Raw genomic sequence first — 20,782 nt, forward strand, 5'->3', positions numbered from 1 at the left:
CATATTGGTAAAGCACTTGGCACAGTGCTGGGCACATAGTAGGTGCATTAAGTAAATGCTTGTTTCCTTCTTTCCTCCCTCCCTTCCTTTCTTCCTTCTTCCCTCCTTTCCTTACTCTCTCACTTCTTTTCTTCCTTTCTCCTCCCTCCCTTTTTTCCACCCTTCCTCCCTCTTTCCTTCTTTCCTCCTCTCTTCCTTTCTTTCCTCCCTTTCTTCCTTCCAAAGTCACCAGGTGAGAGGATAGAGAGAAGAGAAAAGAGGGCCCTAGACAAAGAAGCCTTGGGGCATACATATCCATAGTTAGGTCTGATTGGAATGATGACCAGAAAAGGGATTGAGGAGGAGCACCCTGACCAGGAGGACAACCAAGAGAGAGCAGTGCCAAAGGGACAGGGTGGAGAGAATCCAGGAGGAAAGGGTGGGTCCAGTAATGCTAGACGCTGCAAAGAGATCCAAAAAAATGAGGCCTGAGAAAAGGCCTTCAGATCTGGCAGTTAAGAGATTGTTGGTAACTTTGCAGAGGATACTTGCATTTGTGTGAGCTGCCAAAGAGAAGGAGAAGGCTGAGAAGCTGAGAGAGTGGAAGGATGGCTGGTGGTACTGACATAAGCAGCAAAATTTGGAAGAGGGATTGATTTGGGGCAGAAGGAAAATCCAATGGCAACCTATCCACACTTACTTATTCCATGCTACTCCTAATTTCCCATCAACATGTGAAAGGAGGAGTGAAGGATAGTGGAGAGGTGGCTAATTCACTGGCTACTTCTCCAAAACCACAGCTGGAGTGGCCAGAACCACTGAAGGTCAGCTGTGGGAGATGATAGTGGGGCTAGGAAGGATGAACAGGGTATTGTGATTGTGTTAAAGACAAAGCCCAGATTGGCTAAGGGAGGGGTGGATGGGATTCGACCCATTTTCCTGCCCTCTGATTGGTTAATAACCATTGGTTAATTACCCTTGGTTAATTACCCATCAAGCCAACCTGTAAAGAGCATTGCTGATATACTCTTGATCCCCAAGCCTCCACTCAAACCCTTTCCAACCTGGTGGGTATTTCGCTGGAGTAGGCTTTGAGAACCAGGGCTGCTGCCATGCTATGATTGACAGGGCAATGGAGGATGACTTTAGTCTTAGCATCAGTTGAGCATTTATCACACACTACTGTGTGCTAGGCACTACGTTAGGCAATGAAGGTACAAAGACAGGCCGTGCTCACATGGAGCTTACAGTCTTCCAGGAAGATACAACATATACATAAGTAAGTAATTGCAAGGTCATTTCAAGAGGGAGAGAGTGCTAAAGAAGAGGAAGAAGCCAGGGTGGTGAGCTACTGAGGTGGTGGTGAGGGAATGCATTCCATACAGGGGTAGCAGCTGTTGTATGGAGAGTTGCTGCTGGCCTGTTGGTTGGTCGGTTTGTTTAAATTTTGACCTGCTTTATTTTTTTCCCCTAATTGAAAAAAAGAACCTGAACTAAACAGACATCAGTTACAATGAGCAGGTCCATCTACATAGTGTAGCAGAAAGAGGGAGTTGTACTTGTGAAACTCTGAATTTATGATATCACTGAGGTATGGTGTAGTGGATAGAGCTTTAGGCCTAGATTCAGGAAGACTTGAGTTCAGATCCAGCCTCAGACACTCAAGCAAGTCACTTTACCTCTGTCTTCCTCAGTTTCCTCATCTGAGAAACGGGGATAATAATAGCATCTGCTTCCCAGGATTGTTGTGAGGATCAAATGATATAATAGTTGTAAAGCGCTTAGCACAGTGCCCAGCACATAGTAGGCACTACGTAAATGTTAGTTATTTTTTCAGCTTTCTTTTCTTGTTAAGTATATAATAAATACAACCTGTTACTTTTAAAGCTGTGCTGATTGTGATTCCTTCTGTTCTGTGCTTTCCAAAACCATGTTTCAGTCACTTTTTCTTTTTTTCTTTTTTTTTTGCAATTTAGCTTCCCTTTGCCTTCCCACTTTGCCTATTAAGGAAGGGAAAAAGCCACAAAACTTTGAAAGATATGTATACTCAAGCAAAACAATTTCCCATATTGCCTATGTCTGAAAACGTGTGTTTCATTCTGCATCTTGAGTCCCATCCCCTCTCTGTCAGGATGCTTCTATAGCACATTTCTTCTGCAGCTCTTCTCTGAAATTGTAGCTGCTCATTGTATTGATCAGAATTCTTAAGTCTTTCTTGTCTTTACAAGGTGATTGTTGTGTAAATTGTTCTCCTGGTTCTGCTTAACTCACTCTGCATCAGTTCATAGAAGTCTTCCTAGGTTTCTCTGAAGCCAACTCTTTTGTCATTTCTTATGGTGAAATAATTTTCCACTATATTCATCTGCTATAATTCGTTCAGCTATTCTCCAATTGATGGGCATCCTCTTGGCTATAAGAAATGGAGCTACTAGGTATAGGTACATATTGGTCCTTTCCTCTTGTCTTTGATCCCTTTGGGGGCATAGTTCTAGTGTGTTATCACTGGGCCAAAGGGTACATATAACTTAGTGACTATAGGTATAGTTCCAAACTGCTTTCCAGAATGCCTGGGCCAGTTCACCAACAGTGTGTTAATGTGCCTATTTTTCCACAATTTTTTTTCCCAATAATTGTCATTTTCGTTTTTTGTCATCTTTGCCAATTTGATGGGTATAAGGTAGAACCAAAGAGAGGTTTTCGTTTGTATCTCTTTGATTATTAGTGATTTGGAGCGTTTTTATATGCTGGTTTGGATTTCTTCTTTTCAATGCTTCCAGTCTGTGTTTATTGACCATTTATCTGTTGGAAAATGGCTGTAAATCATTGAAAGCATTTTAAATCAGTTCCTTCCGTATCTTTGATATGAGACCTTTATTAAGGGATAAAGATCTTTCTCTTTATCAGAGAAACTTTCTGCAAGGATTTTTTTTCCTAGTAAGCTGTTCCCTTTCTAATTTTAATTGCACTGGTTTTCTTTCTGCCAGCCAGTTTGCCTGGGATGGAGAGTGAGTGAAGAGAAGTAATGTAACATAAGACTAGGATAGAAGGTGGGAACCAGATTGGCAAGGGCTTAACCCTATGTGTAAAATAAATTGGTTGAATCCCTAAATTTCTTTGAGACTTACAGAATGTTTTTCTTACAGCTCTCTGAGGTAGATAGTATAAATATAGCTCCTTAACTCCGTTTTGCAGATGAGAAAACTAAGACTTAGATGACATGACCTAATCTTGGACACTGGTGACATCCTGGAAGACCTGGGACTTGAACCCATACTTGTAGACCCCGAGTCCATTGTTCTCTCTCCTGTGCCTCTAGGATGAAGGGGGGGGCCCATGATCTTTTCAGTCCTTACCAGCTTTAACGACCTAAGTTTCTTAGCATGTTGCCCTATGTATACAACACTGGTGTCCAGTGATTAATAAAGTTTAGCAGAGTGCTTTAACATTATTTCATTTGATCCGCACAAGAACCTTATCTCTGAGGTAGATCTCACAGGTGTTATAATCCCCATTGTACAGATGAGGAAACCCAAGGATCACAGAGAGACTTGCCCATGATTATATAGTACCAAAGGTAGGATTTGAACTCGGGTTTATTCAACCTCAAAGCTAGCACTCTGTCTTTTATGATGAACTAAAAATTCTAAGTGGTTTATGGCTTCTCTTGCATCCAGTTTGAGCTTAGAGACTTGGAGAAAAGTAGCAACCTCTGGCAGGAGGAAATGAGAGACAGGAAATCTTTGGTCTATCCCTTCATTGATCAGTCAGTAAGCATTTATTAAGCACCTTCTGTAGGCTAGGCCCTGTGTGAAGTGAAAGAAAAACTTTGCTCTCATGGAACTCATTTTACAGTAACATGTAAAGAACTACGTAAATGCCAGATATATAGAGAGTCAGTGGAAAGTAGGCTAGAGGCAAAGGCCCTAGCAACTGAAGGACCCTTGGAGAGGCTTTCTGCAGAAGGTGGCATGAACTGAACCTTGAAGGAAGCCAGGGAACCAGAGAGGCAGAGCATTCCAGACATGTGGTGATTAGTCAGTGAATGCAAAGGCATGGCAGTGGGAGATGGAGAATCCTGTTTGATAGACCAGTGTAGCTGGATCATAGAGTACAGGAAGGGGAGCAAAGCATAAGAATCCTGGGAAGATGAGGACAGGCTAGGTTGTGAAGAACTTTAAAGGCTAAATAGAGGAGTTTGAGTAGGGAACCACTAGTATTTGAATAGGGAAAGGACATTAGAATATCCTTTAGGAGAAATCACTTTAGCAGCTGTGTGGGAGAGAACAGGGAGACCAATTAGAATCCTGTAGTGCCTTGAATGAGGGTAGTAACTGGATGAGCAAAGCCAAGGAGTCTGATATGAGAGATGTTAATGAGTGTGGAAAGGACGGGACTTGGTAGCAGATGTGAATGAGAGTGAAGAGTTGGGAATGGTAAGGGGTTGTGAATTTGGGAGGAGGATAATGTCCCTGGAAATCAGAAAGAAATTCAGCAGAGGAGAGGATTGTTTGTTTTGGTAGGCAAGGATGGCAGCAGATGGCATGATTATGAGTTCTGTTTTGGATATGTTGAGTTGGGAAGCCTGTGGGGACATCCAAGTCGAGATGTCCGAAGGGAAGCTGGTGATGCTGACCTGGCACTTAGGAGAGAGGTGAGGGTTGGATATAGAGATCTGGGAACCATCAGTGTAAAAATGATCATTGAGCTAGTGGGAGTGGATGAGATCTGTAGGTGAGAAGCTATAAAAAAAAAAAGATGGCCCAAGATAGAATCTTGGTGACCACTCACAGTAACATGGATGCAGAACTAAGAAAGGAAAAAGAGAATGAGCTGTCAAAAAAGTTGGAGGAGAGAGTATGATGATACCCAAGTGAAGGGAGTATCCAAGGGGAGAAAGTTATCAGCAGCCTCCAGTGCTGTAGGTCAAGAAGGATGAGGGTTGAGAAGGCTTTTCACGTTAGAGTTGAATATTAAGAGGTCTTTGGTCACTTTGGAGAGAGCAATTTGAGTTGAATTGTAAGATTGGAAGCCAGATTTAGAAGAAAATGAGAGGAGAGGAAGTAGTGGCCCCTCCTGTAACTGGCTTTCTCATCAAAATTACCCCCAAAAGGGGAGGAGAGATACAGAATGATAGCCTATGGGGAATAGTAGGACCAAGTGAAGACTTTTTAAGGATGTGGGAGACATGGATGTATTTGCAGACGGCAGGGAAGGAGCCAGTACATAGAGATGGATGTTGAGAGAGAGACAGTTAATGTTGTGGGAGGGATGAATGCTATTCTGATGGAGAAGATGGGAGGGATGGGGTCCAACATGTCTGTAAAGGGACTGATAAGCAGAAATTGGTCATGGACAACGTGAGAGCCTTGTGAGATAAGAAGGGGGTAAGAGGGAACTCTCATCCAGTGGCCTCCATTTTTTTTTTCCTGAAGTAGGCATTGAGACTTCTCAGCTGAGAGGGTCTGTGAAAAGTTTGGGGGAAAAAACAAAGGTCTGGAACAGCTGCTGTGGGTCCCTCGTCCTTATTTTCAATCTTTGCCTTTCAGCTCTGTGACAAACGATCTCCATGTTCCAGAAGAGGGTAAAATTGAGAATACTGAAGAAGCTGAACCACCCAAAATGGTGGAAGGTAAGGAGGGTAGGCTGAGCAGTGGTGGAACTGAGAAAGGGTCTGAGGCTCCAGATTTGATGGTTTGATACTCCAAGGAATTGAGGGAGATTTCAGAGGCCCTGCTCACATTTGAGACTCTTGAGTACTTATCATTTATAATCCTGTTTATGGTTTAATGGAAGAAGCACTAGATTCTGAGTTTTCCTGAGTTCAAATCTGTCCTCAGACACTTAGTAGCTTTGTGACCCTTAGCTAGTCACTTAGCCCCATTTGCCTCAGTTTCTTCATTTCCATCTCCATCTCATTCTTTCTCCAGTTCCGGGTGAGTTGGAGAAGGAAATGGCAAACCACTCTAGTATCTTTGCCAAGAAAACCCCGAATGGGGTCATGAAGAGTCAGACATGACTGAAAAGCACTGAACAACAACTCCAGATAAGATTTGACTAGATCAGAGGCCAGTGGGACTATTTTTGTCATTACCATTCTGAATAATCCACCTCTCTTTGAGTCAGACACAAAGCATTTATTAAATATCTACCATATTCCAGGCATTCTACTAGCTGCTGAGGATACAAAGGAATACAAGAACATGGTTCCTGCCCTCAGGAAGCTCATATTCTAAGGGCAGGGAGGTGTGCATGGGGGCGGGGCAAGGGTTGAACACACAAAATCTACACCCTGAATACATACAGAGCACAAGGAAGGTCACCACTAGCTGCAGAAGGAACTAAGGCCTCCCCGAGAAGAGGTTTTTTAAAAGTCCTTTTTGACATCTGTAATATTTGTTACTCTCCTTTTCTCTGGGCCTTTGTGCTTTTGATCCATTCTCCCAGGACCATGCCCCTAGTTTGTTCCTGTCCCCACCTGGTCTTCCCTTCCTCCTGACCTCTCTAAGCTCCTTTTAGGAAACCTGAGTTGGATGAGTTCCCTGGGCAACCGCCAGATTTCTTTAGGCCACTGTCACATACAGGTTGGGGCAGCTGCCCTTTGCTGTCCCTTCCCATTGTGTGACCCTTTGATTCCATGGGCAGTGGCTCATGGAGGATCCCCAGGATTGACCTCCTCAGATGCTCATTCTCTCTGGACTGTGCGTCGGGATGGAGAAGTCCAACTAAGGATGGAGCAGTATGGCTTTGGGAGTGAGACTCCGTTGACCATTCATCAGTTCATGAGGGAAGCTGTCATGAAATATGGAGATTATGTGGCCCTTGGAACGAAAAAGAAAGATTGTTGGAACATGATGTCTTACAAAGAGTATTACAAGGAGTGTTGGAAGGCGGCCAAGTCTTTTCTTAAGGTAAGCCAATGACTCTTCCTTTAAATTTTGGTAAGAGGAGTTAAGGATTGATCTCCAGGCAGAATGACCACTTGTTCGGTGGGATGGCTGCTGATATATCTCCCTTCTTTGAACCCATAATAATACTTGCTTTGTCTTTAAAAAACAAAACAAAACAAAAACAAAACGCGTTAACAGTTTGCCACTGTCCCTTTGTGGGCCCAGAGATGCAATGCGTGTCTGTCTCCCAAAGAATATCTCACTAGAGTTCAAAGAGTCTCTGGATCATGTTGGCTGCAGGGTAAGGATTTTTTTTAGCTACAGAAACTGTGGAAGACAGAAGTTGACAAAGATGCAGAGGATAGAGCTTGCATCCGCGGAGCAAGATTCCTGCTCTGTGAAGTCAGGAAATTATGCTTTTAATAAAGAAAGCCAATAAAATAGGGACTAAAGACCCAAGTCAAATTGTGTCATCTAAAATGTTCCCCTGTGGGATTCTTTAATCTTAAAGGTATAAATTGTAGTTCACAAAACTGGACATACCCTCTGAATGAAGTACATGTGACGACAGGGATGGACAGTTCACATTTTTGTTGTGCTTTGTTTACAAAGCAGTGACCCTCCAAGGGGATGTAGGGCAAGTATGGTTCTTAGTTCCATTTTAGAGACAGAGAAATTAAGTGTCAGAGAGGACAAATCAGTTGTCCAAGTTTAGTGGGTATCATAGCCAGGATTCTCCTGATTCTCAAGTCCAGGGTCCTTTCCATTGTATCTTGCTACCTCTGTGGGTAGCCATATGGGCCATAGTGGGTCTTAGAGGTCTACTTAGTAGATGCTACTATCTACCCTGGTTCTAGCATTCTTAGAGATCTCTATCCTGATTCTAGCGGTCTTAGAGATCATCTAATAATACCATCTACTACAATGGAACGTGAAGGCAGCAATGTGGAGATTTGTATTCCCATTTTACAGCTGTCGCATGTAAAGTCTGATAGAGGCCAAGTAAGTAGTTGCTTGCCCAGGGTTACACAGTTAATAATGATCAGAGCCGAGCATCAAACTGAGATCTCTCCTGACTCCCAAGTTCTGCTTTCTCTAACCTCACAGTTCAGTGTCCTGATTCTACAGATCAGGAAATGGATATGTGTCAGGACTAGAGGCCTGAGGGCTACCCGAGTCTTACCTTACCTATCACAGGTCTTCGGCTGGCCAAACCGGATAAACGTATGAGAGAAGAGACTTTCCAGAGTCGAACAAGGGTTAGGCTTTATTCAGGGTCTTGGTTACATGTGCAGGGTGAATTCTTCCTCAGGAGAGAGGAATCTCCCAAGGAGGCAAAGATCTTACAGTAAGAGATTGGAAACGGAAGTGGAAGTGGGAAGAGAGGGGAGAGGGAAGAAAGAAGAGAGGAGAGAAGGAAGAGGGGCCTTCTGTCCTGTAAGGGTCCCTCAGCGCTAAGAGCGCCTTCAGGCTTTCCTGACCCTACTTAAGCTCTCCTGCTGCATAGTTTGCACCTGAATACAGTGCCTGTTAGATAACAATAGGTGTGCTCAGATCTGGGCCAATCTCAAGGGTGGGGATGCTCTCTCCCAGCACTTTTCTCACGGGAAGAGGCGGAAATGCACGAGATAGCTCGGTCTCACACCTCAATTCCCTGCTGTTCCCTGGGGGGCCTCATGAGAACTCTAAGGTTTAGAAGTTCTCACCTTTACCCGCCCAAGACTGTCCACATGGAACTGAGCTTACACCCCCAACAGATATGATAGGAAGAAAGTTAACAGTCAGTGATCAGATAGTGCTTTGCAAACATGTACCCTATGCAGGTTATTGCTGGAGTGTCTCATAAAACTATGAAACAGGCAACACAGGTGTTATCCTTCCCTTTTATAGCTAGGGAACCTAAAGCTCAGGTGAAGTCAAGTGTATACAGCTAATATCAGTGGTAGGATTCCATCCCGAGTCTCCCTCGTTGCCTTGTGACATTGCCCTCAGGAAGTTTGTGATCTTGGGCCTCCAGGGCCAACCACAGGAGAATTTTTCCATTACATTTTTCAGACCTCAGGATTTGCCAAGGATACCTTTGTTGAACACCTGTTTACCTTGGCCCCTACATTCCCGTGATGGGATCACCCTTGAAAACCCAGGTTTCCAAAACAAATAAAACACAAAGTGAAGTTTCCCTTTCAGCAAAGAGTGATAATCCCAGGTGCCATGTTAGAATTTTGATCTTTGTTCTGTGAGCTCTGAAAATGAGATGTTCTTCAGTTTGGAAACTTTTCAGGGCTTGGGGGAGTTGCCTGGGCACCTAAAGCTGAGCTGTCTGGGTCACTTTGACCTGTGTCTGTAATGGGATGGCAAATAATCTCTTCTCCCCTTGCATCACAGAGAGTTAGAGTAAGGCAGGACCTTGGCATCCTCTAGCCCAGCCTCCTCCTTTTACAGATGGAAAGCTGAGGCCCACAGAGGGGAGATGGCAAGGCCCAGGCTGAGAATAAAGTGCACAATTTCTGTCCAATTCTCCTCCCGCAAAGTTGGATCTGTCTAGAGATGTGCAGAAATGAACCAGCCACACTGTGCTGGGAAAGTGCCCTGGATGGGTTTTGGGAGGCTTGGATCCAAGTTCTGGTTCTGCCATGAACTCCTCCACGTTGACCTTTTTTGCAAGCTGCTGTTTCTTCTTGGACCTCAGTTGTCTCACCTGTAAAATGAGGGGGTCAGACTCCCTGTAGCCACATTTTTGGAAGGGACATTTCTATATCCTACCTGTGTAGGCATAGGAAGGTCAATGAATCTCAGTGAGCCTCAACTGTGAAATTGGAGATTTGGATGAGAAGCTTTCTAAGGATCACTTTCAAGCCCTGAATCCAGGAGTCTGGGAGCCTAGGATGGCAGACTAGGGTGGAGTTGGGGAGAGGGGGATTCTTAACTAGCTTATACAAGGATCAGTGACTATTTGATGAATAGCCAAATTTCTGCTAGTCTTTCCTGCCTGAAGTGCTAAATGTTTAAAAAGTAGCAGAGTGTATGGGAAAGAGCCCTGAGCTTTGAGTCACAAAACCCAGTTCTGCCTCTTGAATGAATGAGTGGAAAAACATTGATTCAACATTTCCTGTGTGCCTAGCCCTGTGCTAAGTGCCAGAGCACACACAGAAGAATGAGACAGGCCCTGATCTCAGGGTGCTTCCTGAAGGAATGTTCTGCCACAGAGTGAGTGGCAAGGCCTGGGGGTGTTTGGGGTGCCTGAGTAGGTCAGATGGCAGTACCAGCAGCTCTGAAGGGCCCACTACTTATGGGTTAGAGGATTTGTAGTTAGTGACCCCTGACTTATCCAAGTAGTGTCAGTGGCCATGTCTGCCCAGCAAGGTGAGATGGGACCTGGTCTACCACCTTTGGGAAAGGGGAAGTGTTTTGAAAATGAGAGTGGGTGTAGGCAGTCATCATCTAGTCCAGAAGGAAAGGGGGATTCCAGAGAGAATTGGCAGGTTGTGGGCAGAGAGGAAGAGATTCCTATGATACCCAGAATCTTAATGGCTACATATACTTTTATGCTAGGCATTCACTCCGTCCGAGTTTCCTTATTCAGAAAAAGAGGACAGACTTTCTTGACAGGCAGCTAGCCAGTACAGTGGACAAAGTGCTGGACCTGAAGCCAGAAAGAACTGAGTTAAAATCTGGCTTTAGACACTTACTAGCTCTGTGACCCTGGGCTGGTCACTTAACCCTGCTGGCCCCAGTTTTTTCATCTGTCAAATGAGCTGGAGAAAGAGATGGCAAACCACTCCAATGTCTTTGCCAAGAAACCCCCAAATGGGGTCACAAAGAGTCAGACACGACCGAAATAACTAAGTAGCAGCAACACCAAAAACACTTCATAAACTCCATAGAAATACTACTTGGGATTTCCTTACTATCCTAATTAAAAGAGCATTGGAGAATTCTGATCTGGAAATGGCAAAGGAAAGGGGTGGGCAGTGTGGCAAACATATTGCTATTTATTGAAACCTAGGCCCGTTATCTGTCACCCCTGCACAGAGCCCAGTGCCTTGCATTCTGTAGGTACTTCATAATTCGGTGACTGACTGGGTGATTTCATGGTACAGATCCCCCAAATGGAGCATGTGAGATCAGGTTCTATGTATCAGCATGGAGGGGTAGACAATGGAAGTAGAGATGTGTAGAGTTCTTGTTTTGTTTGACTTCTGAAAATAAAGATTTCCTGCCTTTTCCGTCTGCGGGCTGCATCTAAAGATCCCTGTATCTCTTTCTCCAGCTCGGCCTTGAGCGCTTCCACAGCGTGGGGATCCTGGGATTTAATTCGGAAGAGTGGCTTATTGCTGACATTGGTGCCATTTTCGCCGGGTAAGGGTGTCCAAGAGTGTGGGCAAGTCCTGGTATTTGGTGTTCAAAGCCTTCTCTTAACTGCTTCCAAGTGTGAGGTCCCTCTAATTCCTGCACTTTGGTCTCAGAAAAAGGCAGAATTTGGAGGTTATTTGGCGGTCTGCCCCCTGCCACCTGGACTCCTTTGGAAAGCCCTTTTGAAAATATGGCTTAGTCATCAGCCCTTGAGAAAGGAGTTGTCCAGGACTAAACTTCCCTAAGGACTGCTGTCCTGTTAATTAACACGAGGCCTTTCAGAATGATCCTGACTGAAGGGCAGTGGGCCCCTTGTCTCTCCCCACCCTTCTTTCCTTCTCCTGGCCCTACAGAAAGGTCAGAGATCATTGTTCTAGAGTAGAACTGGCCTGTAGCCTGATCTAAAGGTGATTTTTAATCAATTTGCTCTCTTTATAAAAGTGATTAATTAAAATGCTTGGTAGTGATTTATGTTTAAATGAATTTCAGCATGTAAAAGCTTGTGGCATTTTAGTTACTCCCTCTAAAATCTATCAGAATTTTTTTTTTCTGAGTCTTCTTTCTCTCTCCTGTGGTTATAGGTAGTATGGATTTCATTCTTCTGACTCTGCTTTTTGTCTACTTTGCATTATTTCATAAAGATCTTTCCATGTGCCTTTATATCGTATTATGGTACTTCATTATGTTTATGTACCGTGCCTTCACCATTCCTTTGTTGTTGAACACTGAGCTAATTTCCGGTTTTTTATAGTCACAAATAACATGGCTATGAAAAAATATTTGAACAGAAAGCCCTTTTGGGAGGGGGAGAAGGGAGGTTTGATAATAAAGCTTTCAGGTTGTCTCTTCCTAGCTATTAAATTATTGGCTCCACAAAGCATGATTATGTTTGTATGTGTTCTATTAGATTGGTTTCCAACCAGATTCTATAAGTCGCTCCAGACTCTAACTTATTCGTCTAATGCCTCATCAATCATTACTTCCTCTCTCTCTGTCTCTGTCTCTGTCTCTCTCTCACACACACACACAGCCATACATGCTTCATTTTTTGCTATTACATATAAAATTGCTTTAAATAATTTTGCAGATAGTAAGTACTTTGCAAAACAGGTTTTGTTATGACATGTATACAACCTGACAGAGTCAAAGTCCCTGAGAATTGTTAAAGCAATTTAGAGAGTCATTGGCATGTGGTCTTACAATGAGTTGTTGATAAGTTAACTTAGCAAGTTAGTAAAGAAGTTATGTAACAACTTAAGTAACAGCTCACTGTTGGTTAGAAGAAGAGTTGTGTGCTTCTGCAGTAGTTAGTGTCCATACTGTCCATGTTGTTGCTGTTGCCTTTGGTATAAACTTCATATAGTTAAGTTGTCGTTGTGTAGGTAGCTATTTTTCGGATAATTATTTGATATATCTTTCCACATTTCTTTGAATTTTTCACATTTATTCCTTATGGTAGAGTAACAATACCTTATGTGCACACCCCGTGGTTGGTTCAGCCGTTCCCTAGTCATTGGGTACAAGGTAGGGTCAGTTTGACTGTATCAATAGGTATTTTTTTCTTGTCAGTAACCTCCATGGAGTTCATTAATATTGGGTCACTGGGTCAGAAGATAGGAACAATCTTGTGTTTCATCTATACTTCCACATTGTTCTCCAGCGCAGTTGGAATAATTTACAGCTTCATTAGCTTTGAATTACCATGCCTGTTTTCCCACAGCCCTGCCAACACCAAATCTTTCCATCTTTGCCAATTTTATGGGTGGGTTGGGGGTACTATCTCAAACTGTTTTAACTTTGCATTTTCTGTTAGCAAATTTGAGCATTTTTAAAATGATAGTTTCATAGGTTCATAGATATAGAGCCAAAAGACCATCCAGTTGACTTTATAGATGGGGAAACTGAGGCTCAGAGAAAAATGAATGACGTATAGATAGAAAGAGGCAGAATTTGAATTTAGGTAGTTGTTGGGAATGGATAGAGGGGAAGAGTGTTTGAGGTGGTGGGACTGAGGGGTAATGATTTGTTTCCAGTCTTTTGCCCACTTTGGATTTCTTCTTCCTTTCTCCCCTTTAGTTGGGCAAGTTTTAATACAATTAGTAGGCAGTGCCTCTTTTCACACAATTAGGATTTGTTCTTTTGGGGGGTAAAGTAACTCAGATTCAAGATAGTGTAATTTTAAGATAAACTGTCTTCAGAGTACATGGGAAGAATGGGTGGGTACCTTTCCCACATTAAGATCCTTTTTGTGTTTTCCCTACAGGGGATTGGCTGTTGGCATTTATACCACCAATTCTCCTGAAGCTTGTGAATATGTCATTAACCACTCTCAGGCCAACATCTTGGTGGTGGAGAATGACACACAGTTACAGAAGATTCTCCAGGTAACCAGACACCGGCCTTGCTTCTGCTGATACTGACCTTGCCCAGGGACCTTTGGGTACCCTCTCAGGTGCTGACCTCTCTCAGATGGGTGCACTGTCAGTGAGGAATAGTGGAAAGAACTCTGGGTTCGAATGCAGGAGACCCAAGAGCAAGTCCCTGGTTCAGCTGCTTGTTCTGTGTGAGCCAAAGTCATTTCCTATTTGTAGGAGCCTTTGATTCCTCTGACAACCCTGTCTTTTATTTTTCTAACATCTTGCAATTGAATACTCTCCTCATAGCAAGCTCAAAGGGAAGGTGGCATGTCCCCATTTTACAGATGGGAAGGCCAAAGCATAGGGGGCTTGTCTTTAACAAAGACAGAACTAGTAAGTAGCAGAGCATTGTCTGATGGCTTTGGTACTACTTCACGTAAGATCCTTGGACCTCAGAGCTGGAAAGGTCCTCAGAGGGCAACTTGCCCAACCAGGACCAGAATGAGAAACCTCTGTACAGCAGCAGTCTGTCATTGTGCATTTATTAAGTGCCTACTCGGGGCTGGGCACCAAAGATACTCGGATGAAAAAATAACAGTGCCAGTTTGTTTTTTCCCTGATAGGGGAGAGGTGCTAGCAGGTGGGATATGGGGTGGAGGTGGCAGAGTGAGCTAGGAGTATAGTACTCACACTGATCTTGGAAGGAAGCTAGGACATCTGAGAGTCATAGAAGGAGAGGAAAGGGAGCCTCCCAGGTAAGGGCACAGCCTCTGCAAAGGTACAGAGATGGGAAATGGAATGGCAGGTAGACCAGATGGGTGGTACATGAAAATGGATGTACATGAAGGGGGAGTGATATGTAGAACACAGCTGGAAAGGAAGGCTGGGTTTATATAACAAATGGCTTTAAATACCAAACAGAGGGGTTTGTGTTCCATTCCAGAGACAACATATTCAGCTTTCTACCTAGTTCTCATAGGCTGTGACTGGAAGTCTGCTCACTATTCTTACACACTTCATTTTGTATACAGTCTGACTGGTTGGTGTTCCTCCTAACCTCAGTGCTGAATTGTTAGTGTAGTTCTGATGTATTCAGAATGAGGTGGAATACAGTGGGACCCAGCGCCCATGCTCTGGACACTTTTCCTCTGCTTGGTATGGCTTGATGGTGTTAGATTCTTTGGACACTGCGTCTAGAATTCTAGAGTTTCAGAACTGGGAGGGATCCTAGCCCATCTACTTGATTAGTTTTGGTTTTGGAGATAATTGGGGTTAAGTGACTTGCCCAGGATGACACAGCTAGTAAGTTGCTGAGGCTGAATTTGAACTTGGGTCCTCCTGACTCCAGGGCCAGCGCACCTAGTGGCTTCTCAACCTCTAATTGAACAAGATTCTCCTCTGCAACGTTAGCAAACAGTGGTCATCTAGCCTTTACTTGAAACTACCTCCCAAGACATTCTGACTTCTTTGTTAGGGAGGTTTTCCTTCCATCATGCCAACAATTTCCCACCCATTGTATCTAGTTCTGTCTTCTATGGCCAAGCAGAATGACTCCAGCCCCTGTTCCCCATGACAGCCCTTCAGATACTTGAAGACAGCAGTCATGTCACCCCTTTCTCTTTTCCAGGCCAGACATCATTAGTTCCATCAACCCAATATTGCTGTGGCTTATCTACCCTTTTACCCTAGCTTTCCTTATCCTACATGTATTCCAGATGTCTTTCCTAAAATATGAGACCTGTGACAGGGTGATTTTTTTGAGGTTAGGGAGGTGCTGGATTATCATTTTCTTCACTCTGGACATTGTACCTCTCAGGACCACCTAAAGTCACATTAGAATTTTTTTTCTTTTTGGCTCTCCTATCTCACTCCTGACTCATTTTGAGGTTGTGGTCTATGGTCACACCTAGATCCTTCTGCCATGACCTCTATCTCCAGTCATCCTGATGAATGTCAGGCCATTGGACCTAATGCTGTGGAGGAGAAGGTGAGGCTGGGACCTTGCACAGCCCTCCCTCACTCAAAACAAAGTCAATTGCAAGTCATGTCTTCATTCCCTGATGTCCTTCTATTCTGTGCCACATTTTCCTGTTTGCTAAGATTCTTTTTTTTGGAGATCATCACCGATGGGTTCAGCCAGTCAACATTGTCAGTCCTTCGCATTCAGATGTGGAGTTCACCATATTCATCAAGGGCACCTCTCTTCTTACTGACCTTATATTGTAATTGTTTAACCATTTCTTTCTCTCCTTCCCAGACATGGGAACATTCTTCTCTGAAAAGAAAACTGAAGCAAATTAGAGATTGAGTTCTTTCACTTTCAACTCTGTCACTTACTAGCTCTGCAGCCATGGGTCAGTCCTACTCTCCTACTCAGAAAACTGTTGGGCCTTCTTTGTTCATGGATCAAATACAAAATTCTCTTTAAAGCTCATTATAACCTATTATGACCTAACCTCATTCTGACCCTCCCAGTCTTCTTAACACCTCACTCCCCACTGTGTACTTTACAATTCAGTGACCCCAGCCTCCATCCTATTCCTTGAACCTCTGTCTCCCAACTCAGTGGCTGTCCCCCATACCTGAATACTCTTCCCTCCTCACCTCCATCTCAGGGCTACCTTCTGGACTCAACTCAAACCCTACCTTTTTTTTTTAACTTTTTAAAAAAAAATTATTTTTACTTTTCAACATTCACTTCCATAAGATTTTGAGTTCCACATTTTCTCCCTCTCTCTTCCCTCCCCTATCCCAAGATGGCATGTAATTTGATATAGACTCTACATACATTCAGGTTGAACCTATTTTCACATTAGTCATGTTGTAAAAATTCATTAAAATCATGAGAAAGAAGGAAAAATAGAGAGCAAATCATATGCTTTGCTCTGCATTCAGATTTCATTGTTTTTTCCTGGATGTGGACAGCATTTTCTGTCATAAGTCCTTTTCACAAATCCCACCTTCTTAAGAAGACTTTCCCTCAACCCTTCCCCCACCCTCCGGACCACCATGATAGCTTCCTTTTTGAGATGATGTCCTGTTTGTACCCTGTATATATCTCATATACTCACAGTGGATAGCATGTTGTCTCTCCCATTAGACTGGAAGCTTCTTGTGGGCAGGGACTTGATTTTTTGCCTTTCTTTGTATGCCCAGAGCTTAGCACAGTTCCTGACACATAGGAGGTGCTTCTTGACTTAACCACTCTGAGTCTCCATTTTTACAGCTGTGAAATGGGGATGAGTATAGACATTCATGACCACCAAACAGTGTCTTTGTGAGGCTCACTGAGGTAGCTTGTCTAATGTACTTTGTCAACCTTACTATACAAACACAAAGTATTTTTTTCTGACCTTGGACACAGCTCAGACCTTTCAGGGTGGACAACTTTTCTTTCCTGTCCGATCTTCTCTTATCCCCCCAGGAGGCTGGCATCTTCTATACCAGAGGACCACCTCCTTGACCTGTAATTTCTTGTTGTACATGTACCCTCTAGGTCAAGCTCATTCATCCAGATTTACTGAGCTGTTCATTGATTCTTGACCTATTTAGGATGCTCTGCTCATAATCCTCTGCATCCACAGGATTACAGAAACCCAGGAGCTCAGAGGTGGAAGGGTTCTTAAAGACCATCTGGTCTAATCCTCCCATTTGGTAGTTGAGGAAACTGAGGCCTGCTGACTTGCACTGATCACAAAGCTAGTTAGTTGCAAAAATAGAATTAAAATCTAGGACTTCTGACTTTTAAGTTGAGAACTTTTTTTGTTACACCAGATTGCCAGACTAGTTGTAATTAGAGCTTTTCCTGTCTTCTGTTAAGAGTTCGAGTAGATAAAGAGGGCTATCCCAATGCTTGAGGGGAACATGAGTATTGCTTTCAAGGGGCAAAGGGAGAAGAGACAGGGAAGCTGGACCAGTGAAGCTGGGCGTAGGGAGAGAAGTGGCAGATTCTGTCTCAGTACGAGAAAGCAATTTCTAGAAACTGAAATCTATAGCGAGGAGAGGTAATGAGTTCCCTGTCCAGAAGAGGTGAGTTGACTTGTGTATTAGGTATAGGTTGGATGACATGGCCCCTTTAGTCCCTGTTAATTCTGAGATTCTCAGATCCTCCAGATACAAGGCCTACTCCTTATTAGCACTATCATCACGTTTCTTGGCCTCATTCTCCCCTGCTATAAAAATTTTAAGGGTTGGATTAGATGATTTAGCATTCCTCCTGCCCTCTCTGATCTTGATATTGAGAGTCAAACAAATTCTTTTTCAGGTTAGGGAGAAATTAAGTTATCTGAAAGCAATTGTCCAGTACAGGGAGGAGATCAAAGAGAAGAGGCCAGACCTTTATTCTGTAAGTATGAGCTTTACGTGAGGGGAGGGGTTGGGGAGGGGGGTTGAGCAGGACCCCTGGGGGACAGACAGTGGTAAATGGCAGTAAAGTCTTTCCACTTGGCTAGTCTGTGGCACTGGGCTTTGAGGAAGGCTGGAGATGGCTCTGGGGCTTGGGAAGGGGCTTGAAAGACACTGGCAGGCCCTTTAGGGACACACCAACTTGGAGTCCTGGTTAGGGCTCCTGGGCTTTGTGAGCTGCAGAGTCTTGAAGGTGGTAAAGAGAGATAAGACGGAAGTTAAAAATGACTTCAGGAAGCCCAGGTGCCGTGTGCCTCAGTGTCCCTGGAGAGTCCAATTTTTATACCTTTTCTAAGTCCTTTAGAGGCAGGAGAATAATGATTCTCCTTGACAACTCAGCTTTCTGTGTGTCCTCCCCTTTCCTGGTACAGTGGAAAGAATTTATTGCCCTGGGGGAGAGTGTGCCCGATGAGAAGCTGGAAGCAGTCCTTGACACACAGAAGCCCAACCAATGCTGTATGCTGATCTATACCTCAGGAACCACTGGACAGCCTAAGGGGGTGATGCTCAGTCATGACAACGTGAGTATCTTTCTTTTCCCCATATCAGCCCTGTAGAAAGTGACATCAGACATGCCACGCCTCCCAGTGTATGCTGAGAACCTGTGGCATGGTTTGCCTCAGCTTTGGAAGGCTGTAAGCAGAGGCCCCTGCTCAAGGATATTGCAGAGGGGTTCCCTTCCAGCTCTCAGATTCTGTGATTTTACGTGTTAATGCAGAAACTCAGCTTTGGGGCCCTGAAGGACGTTGTTGGGTGGTGAAGAACCATATTTAACCCTCTGGGGTTAAAGAAAACCTGATTGTTACTTTAACAACCATTTTCTCCTGTTATTCTCAGTTCTCACCCTGAAGCTCTTTGGGTTACCGGGGTGTTTTCAACACTGTTGATTGAAGGCAAGAGTTTGCTTACTCTACAGGCCATTTGCCATTAATTCCTAGGGCCAGAGGTCTGGTGTTTTTTCCCCACTTTGTTTCCATTTAGTTTTGGCCCAAACCTTTTGCACAGAAAATGACCTTTCCCAGTGGCTGCATACTGTGTCTGGGCTTCTATCCTTGGGATTATGCTTGTTTGGGTGCTGGCGCTGTGCTCTGTGAGCAGAACAGAATTGCAGTAGCTAAAAAGAAACATGAGATGCTCACACTTAGAGATATCTACACTCCAACTATTCTCATGGACTGTTTATGCCCAACCTGTGATTAGAGCCTTCTGAGCTCGTATTGGTCTGGTCAGCCACAGGCAGACACACTGAGACTTGATCCCTATGTAGTGATGTCATTTTGGTCCTCTTTGGACATGAGGGACAGCAACCAATCATTTGGGTCCATACTGGGTGGCCCTAAGTAGATCTGAGCCTCAGTTTACTCCTCTGTTAAATTGCTTTTCCTACCTTGTATGGTTGAGGCTTTGTGACCTTAAAGTATGCCTCAATTTCTAATGTAACCTAAAAGCTGATGATTGATTTAGTAAATATTAATTGAACCCTTACTCTAGGATGTTTTCATGCTTCAGACATTATCAAGGTGCCTGCCTAATGCTGGGCATCGTAGGGGATATAGAGATGAAATAGACAGTCCCTGTCCTCGGGGAGCTTTTAGTCTGTTTAGTGGAGAAAAAACATAGAGGAGGCGTCAGTAAAGGGGAGACGCGGGAGCTTCTGTAGCCCTGCCTGCTCCTGGTCTACAAAAAGGGACTGTCTTACAGATCACATGGACATCGGGCATGGCGACAAGTAGTCTCACGTTGAGTTCACCCCCACAACAACAGGAGAAGGTGGTGAGCTACCTCCCCCTCAGTCACATCGCTGCCCAGATGATGGACATCTGGTTACCCATGAAGGTTGGGGGCACCACATACTTTGCTCAGCCTGATGCGCTCAAGGTAAGCAAGTCCATAGCACTGCCTGGACCGCTGTCTACCTAGTGTTTGATTGTGTGGTCCAGGGAGAATGTGTGACTTTGTAAGTGATGGAGCGGGTGCCTGCCACCACTATGTCTATGCTTGCTCTTCTTCAAGTCATTGTAGGGTCTCTAAGACCTAAAACCTTAGGGCGTGCCCCCTCCCGCTCCTTCACCTTGGCTAGTTCTTCCCATTCTCTTAATAATGGCTCATTTCTGTTACCTCTGAAACTTTAGAAACTCCTCATCCGTGACACCCTGTGAAGTAAGAGGAGTTATCCCCATTTTACAGATGAGGAAACTGAGGTGGAGAGATTAAGTGACTTGTCCAGGGTCATATGGCTTGTACCTATATGTGTAGGATTTGAACTCAGGTCTTACTGATTCAAGTTGGGCATTCTGTTCATTATTGCAAGTGATGGACTTGTAATCAGGAAGAACCTGGGTTCAGATCTTGATTCGGATATTTATTGGCAATATGGCCCTGGCAAAGATTGAAGCTCAGCCTCAGTTTCCTCAACTGTAAAATGAGGATATTATTAATAATACCAGTAGTTCCTACCTTATGTTGTTGTAAGGTTTAGAGGAGAGTGATGGATGAGTAAGATGGGGTCAACCAAAGCTAACTTGGAAGTCACCCCTGAGTCTAACACTAGATTTACTGACTTTTTAAAACTTATTCAGAGTGCTAGACTGGGATGTGGTTTGGGTTTTTTTTTTTTTTTTTTGGTATTTCCTTTCTCACTGATAAAACTGTAATCTCATTCATTAGTTTGAACCTGTATCTCAGATCACTAAATGTTAAATAGTTAATGAATTGGAGAAAAGCTCTTTTTCCCAGTGGTGATTATTTTATTCTCCATATAGTGAATGACTAAATAAATATTAAAATCACTGATGTCATACC

The 20,782-nt window shown here is 43.8% G+C and overlaps 1 protein-coding gene across 5 annotated transcripts in view; it reads left to right on the forward strand.

The window, feature by feature from the left end:
• The window catches only part of ACSBG2 (acyl-CoA synthetase bubblegum family member 2), a 52,824-nt gene that overhangs the window by 19,424 nt on the left and 12,618 nt on the right, over window positions 1–20,782 (forward strand). For all 5 annotated transcript variants that reach the window (XM_072601977.1, XM_072601976.1, XM_072601978.1 and 2 more), the window contains 7 exons: window positions 5,526–5,608; window positions 6,622–6,887; window positions 11,137–11,225; window positions 13,483–13,603; window positions 17,841–17,921; window positions 18,352–18,501; window positions 19,682–19,858. In XM_072601977.1, coding sequence (XP_072458078.1) covers window positions 5,526–5,608; window positions 6,622–6,887; window positions 11,137–11,225; window positions 13,483–13,603; window positions 17,841–17,921; window positions 18,352–18,501; window positions 19,682–19,858 — 967 coding nt within the window. The remainder of the gene's footprint in view (window positions 1–5,525; window positions 5,609–6,621; window positions 6,888–11,136; window positions 11,226–13,482; window positions 13,604–17,840; window positions 17,922–18,351; window positions 18,502–19,681; window positions 19,859–20,782) is intronic.

Source organism: Notamacropus eugenii, chromosome 4 (assembly GCF_028372415.1).
Source record: "Notamacropus eugenii isolate mMacEug1 chromosome 4, mMacEug1.pri_v2, whole genome shotgun sequence".
NCBI classification, from domain to species: domain Eukaryota; kingdom Metazoa; phylum Chordata; class Mammalia; order Diprotodontia; family Macropodidae; genus Notamacropus; species Notamacropus eugenii.